The sequence below is a fragment of the Stegastes partitus genome, unplaced genomic scaffold (assembly GCF_000690725.1).
Source record: "Stegastes partitus isolate 25-593 unplaced genomic scaffold, Stegastes_partitus-1.0.2 Scaffold3961, whole genome shotgun sequence".
NCBI lineage: Eukaryota > Metazoa > Chordata > Actinopteri > Pomacentridae > Stegastes > Stegastes partitus.
This window is the reverse complement of record NW_007581692.1, coordinates 1-3,705: the sequence shown is the minus strand read 5'-3', so window position 1 is coordinate 3,705 and position 3,705 is coordinate 1. Positions and strand designations below refer to the sequence as shown.

General features: G+C 41.1%; 1 protein-coding gene across 1 annotated transcript; it reads left to right on the top strand.

The window, feature by feature from the left end:
* Positions 1–359: 359 nt before the first annotated feature.
* On the top strand, positions 360–3,699 carry LOC103376354 (TBC1 domain family member 31-like; the record flags this gene model as incomplete). Its single annotated transcript, XM_008306726.1, has 9 exons — positions 360–560; positions 650–823; positions 1,877–1,956; positions 2,060–2,206; positions 2,342–2,475; positions 2,782–2,915; positions 3,050–3,229; positions 3,324–3,556; positions 3,682–3,699. Coding segments are annotated over 9 exons (1,301 nt in total), but the record flags the coding sequence as incomplete, so codon positions are not given.
* Positions 3,700–3,705: the final 6 nt, after the last annotated feature.

Here is a 3,705-nt window from a genome sequence, read left to right as displayed (position 1 = left end):
GTTTGTCAAAATCTTGCAGGTTGTTCTGAAAACTTTGGAGAATGTACACTGCATGTAATCCCAAACCAACTCCAAGATATTAAGATCAGGGCTCTGTGTTCCATTATAGCGGTTGCAGGTTCCCTGTATTCCTAATTCTTTGTATCCCTTCCTTTATGTTTGGGGTTGTTGTTTCATGCTGACAAATGAATGTGGGACAGATCAGACATCTCCCTGACCATTTTGTACGATCGATAAGAATGTAAACATCCTAAAACTTTTGCACTGTGCTGTACATCTGTATGTGTTATATACTTGTTCTCCACAGTACTTGTTTGTTCCCTGTGTGTTTATGGCTCTTTTTTTTTCTGTCTCTGTAGATACTGGGTGTATTGAGCCAGGACGGCATGATGCGTTTTATCCACATTCACACATGCAGACTTCTCTTCCACATGGGTTCCCACGATGACGCCATAACTACAGTGTCAGTCAGCCCCAGTGGCCGACATGTTGTGGCTGTCATGGATAACGGGAGCATCAATATCTACAGTGTCCAGAGTCTCACACAGGAATTGAACAAGGTGACAGTTGCCATAACGTGATGCACAAGGTTTCAAGAGTTATCTGAATTGTGGATAACATATTTTTCTTGGTCTGTATTCATCCACAGCCTCCTCCATCCCAGGTAGCAGTTGTCTCAGGTGGTGAGGCTGATCAGGACTTTTCTGGCCTTAAGGTCAAGGTCAGGTCAGAGGTTGTTCAAAGACCAGCCAGGAGCTCGGGCAGGCGGACACAAGTGAAGATACTTAGACCCCCGACTGTGTCTGCAGCTGAGGATAAAGAGGTAGAAACAACGCAGAAATACACACACATATGGCAGCTGTTTTAACATTTTGTAGCTATAGTGGATACACATTGATCTGTAATTCAGTTCTTGTCAAAAATATCACATATCGACACCATCATTCTTCTGAGGGTTTTAGCTGCAGATATCCACCGTGTGAATTGCAGGTAGCTGCAGAATAGTGACAAGCTGAAGTTCCAGTTTCAGATATCTGCTGCTTAATTTTAGTTCAAGATATCTTTAATTCTAACCCTAACCCTAATTTAGGATTCATTGTCCTTTTTAGATATCTTAAGTTAAGTTTTAACTGGATAAAATGATGTAGATATTTCACATTGTAATTCTGCTTGGACTAAATATAATGACACATAAATCAATTAGAGTTTTGACTTGGTGAAATGACATTGCAGATCTGCAGTTACAACAGAAGCTTTAACAAGTGGGAGGCAGAGGCAGCCATAACTGCATAGGACAAGACATTTTTATTACAGTGTCAGAGCAACTCAAATTCTAGTGAATTTCAATTATGAGTCTCTAAAGAACAAAGCTCTTGTTCTTTGCAAATTCCTCCTCTTTTTATTTCATAGCATTTATTAACTTTTATCAACAATCCTGACTACTCATAATGAAGTTCGTGATAGCTGTAACTCCTGTTTTAACTGGTGGAGACTGAATTATGATTTTTAACAGTTGTTTTGATTTATAGACTTATGGAATAGAAATTCTGACTTGTCACGGTGTAATTACAACTCGTCAAAATGCTGATATCTGCAGTTTTTTTCTGGACAGGCTATTAAATATCAAAAATGGCTTGACAGAAACACACACTCATTCAGTAATTCATCAGCTGATTTTTCATTACACATTGGTCAGTTTTAGACTTTAAAAAAATTAGAGTGACATGAAGCTTAAATTCTTCTTCTTCTTCTTCTTCTTCTTGTTATTATTATTATTGTTATTATTTTAGTTTTTCGCACATACAGGTACACAAAGCATTTCTGTGACTGTTGAAGCTGATGGAGTGTTTAAGATTTTGTGTCTCTCTTAAAATAGAATGAATTACCAGCTGGTCTGAATAAGAAGAGACTGGTTGCTCTGTTGAAAGCATTCGGAGAATATCCTGCTAAATACAGGTAAAAATCACTTTCATAGGAGCAACATTTATGCATGTGTCTGACGACTGAACACTGCACATCAAGAAGATTTACATGATATATCTCTGCTTCCTTGTTACAGGATGTTTGTGTGGAGGTCTTTGCTCTGTCTCCCAGAGAACCATGCAGCATACAGCAGTCTGACCGACAAAGGCCTGCATTCAGCCTACCTCACTCTGCATGATAAATACCCCATTAAAAGTCACAAACTGCAGAGAGGACTGCAAAGGTGCTCACTCTCTCATATACACAGCTGCCTCTCACAAGTGAACCTTAAACATATTTTGACTGCAGATTTTTTTTTTTGGAAAACTGCATGTTTTTCAACAAATCCATCATTTGGTCTTTTTTATCTACTCCACAGGGTTTTGTCTGCCTTAGCTCACTGGGCAGCCATCTTTGGGGAGGTGGAGTACCTTCCTCTGGTAGCTTTTCCTTTCGTCAAGCTCTTCCAGAATAATCCAATGCTCTGCTTTGAGGTGGTGGCGACCGTCATAGGTACTTTTCTGTGAAAGTATTTCAGCTGCTCACATCTGAAAGCTTGACTGCATGACAGCTTGAATTGCTGCTCTGAGTGTAGTTAGGTTTCATGAAAGTTGGCACTGCTTCTCAGTGGAAGGAGCCAAGGCCTATAGAGTGTTACGCTGAAGGATTTAGAATTTTTATAATTCTAAAACTACATTTTTCAAATGCTGCTCTGCTTATTAGGTATCTGAATGATATCTGGATGTAAATTGAAGGTATTATCAGTCAGTTGAATACTTTAACATGGATTTCTACTGACTCAGATGTTTGCTTGCACAGTGAACTGGTGCCAGCATTGGTTCGAGTATTTCCCCAACCCTCCTCTGAACATCCTGAGCATGGCAGAGAACGTTCTGGCTCATCATGACAAGGAGCTTCTGCAGCACCTGGTGGACTGTGGCATCACTTCACAGGTAACATACAGCTGCTGGCTCTTGCAGAAGTTGTCAGACAAGCTTTCCTAGAACTGCACGCTCTCACTTTCACACCTGTGGAAATGCATGTCCTCATTTATGCACATGTTTTCATGTCTCTCTGTCTGTTACAGCTCTATGTGTGGCCTCTGCTGGAAACCTTGTTCTCAGAGGTCCTGACTCGTGATGAGTGGCTGAAACTGTTTGACAACATTTTCTCCAATCATCCGTCGTTCCTGCTCATGGCCTGCACGGCCTACATCATCTGCTGCAGAGAACCTCTCCTGCTCTGCTCCCAGAAACAGGACTTTGAGGTAGCTACCGTACCCTTTCTTTCTTGCTCCTCACCGCTTGTCTGAAAATAAACATAGTCCTAGTGTCAACTGTTCTGTCTCTCCTCTTCTTCAGTATTTCTTTCACCATCGTAACAACCTGGATGTTGGCGCCATGATAAAGGAGGCCTACAGACTCATGGGCAGCACACCAGCTGACATCCATCCGAGGACTTTACTCTCTGACTTTACCCCACTGACCAAAGGCCAATACCCTGTGTTCAACCATTACCCAGAATTCATAGTGGAGTACCAAAGCCGAGAGAGGGAGAAGATTCGATTGCAGGAGATGGAGTATCTTCGGGAGAGGTGAGATTATGGATGAAAGAGAGGCAGAAATTGTTCTTATTTTTGATCGAATTGAGTCTTAAAATTTAAAATGACAAGTGAGAAAAGAGGCATCAGATGTAAATGTAAATGTGTGTTGTTTGTAGACAGGAGGTGTCAGCATTGCGTGC